Source organism: Phaethon lepturus, unplaced genomic scaffold (genome assembly GCF_000687285.1).
Source record: "Phaethon lepturus isolate BGI_N335 unplaced genomic scaffold, ASM68728v1 scaffold32878, whole genome shotgun sequence".
Taxonomy (NCBI): domain Eukaryota; kingdom Metazoa; phylum Chordata; class Aves; order Phaethontiformes; family Phaethontidae; genus Phaethon; species Phaethon lepturus.
Window position 1 is genome coordinate 1,658 of NW_010558848.1, and position 1,159 is coordinate 2,816.

The following is a 1,159-nucleotide window of genomic DNA, read 5'->3' on the forward strand; positions in this document are numbered from 1 at the left end:
CGAGCTCTTGGCACGGCTCGGGAAGCGAGCTACAGTAGCCAGCGGTGATGGGCAGCTTGCCCTCGCCTCTCTCCACATCCAGCTCCGAGATGCTCTGGTTTTATTCCCCATTTTTTGAGGTAACTTCATGCCGGAGACTTTTCCTGCCGTGAGCAGGGATGAACCTCGTAGGCTTCGAGCTGCCAGCGGAGCCGGGAATCCGCAAACCGCTTGTATTTGGTTTTTAGCTATTTTGGACACCGGGAGCGAGTTGCCTCCTCTTGGGGGACGGGGATATGTAACAGCCCAACGCTGCGGGGAAAAGCTGGGAAGGAGAGAAACAAAAGGGGAGGAGAAGCAGCGAGGAGGGGAAGAGGCTCACGTGGCTTCCCCGGGCACCAGCCAACGCCTCCGGCACAAGAGCTGCCTCCGGGTGCGTCACGTCCCCGATGCAGGGGATGCACCGGTCCCTTGGCCGGTGCCAGGCGGGAGGCAAACCCCCTCTTGTGTTTTACGACGGGGTGGGTGCTCCGCTTGCCGCGTGGCGGGCGGAGAGGACGGCTGGCGTGGGTTCCCCTGCCTGACGCCGGTCTCCTGCCCTCCCTTGCTCTTGGTCCCCAGCGCCGTCTCAGTGTTTTCTTCTATTTTCCCCCCCGCCAGCTCAGGGTGCTTGTCGCCAGAGAGAAGACTCCCCGTGAGAAGGACTCCCGGGGCCGTGCTCGCTTCTGCTTCCTTACCCAGGCTTTGCTCACGCCAAGGATGCTCTGCCCGCTGCTTGCCCTGGGAGCGCTGGTGCTCGGCCTGGCAGGTGAGCAGGGATGGAGAGGGGCTGGGGCTGGCGCGGTCTGCCTGTCACCACCCCGAAGGAGGTGTCCTGAACGCCACGTTCATCCCGAGAAAGCCGCCTTTGACCTGTGGTTCCTGGAGGCAGCTCCCACAAGGCGTTTCTCCCGGTTTCGTCTTCTTCCAGCGGCCCAGAGCGTCACCCCGGGGGTGTGATGGCTTCTGGGGCACGTGGGCCACCCTCACGGCAGGGGACACCACCTCCCGCCTGCTACAGCTGAATGGCGAAGCCCCGGGAGGACCGAATCCTGAAGGTTTCTTACTTACCTGGGTCTGTCTCCTCGCGCTGCAGCCCAGGTTGTAGCACCTGGGAGAGATGCTGGGACTAAATCCTTCC

The 1,159-nt window shown here is 63.0% G+C and overlaps 1 protein-coding gene across 1 annotated transcript in view; it reads left to right on the forward strand.

Moving 5' to 3' along the window:
• Positions 1 to 738: 738 nt before the first annotated feature.
• CD276 (CD276 molecule) overlaps positions 739 to 1,159 on the forward strand; it is a gene marked incomplete at its 3' end in the record, with an annotated part of 3,785 nt that continues 3,364 nt past the window's right edge. The window contains exon 1 of the mRNA XM_010293189.1: positions 739 to 787. Within this exon, the coding sequence (XP_010291491.1) occupies positions 739 to 787 (49 nt within the window). The remainder of the gene's footprint in view (positions 788 to 1,159) is intronic.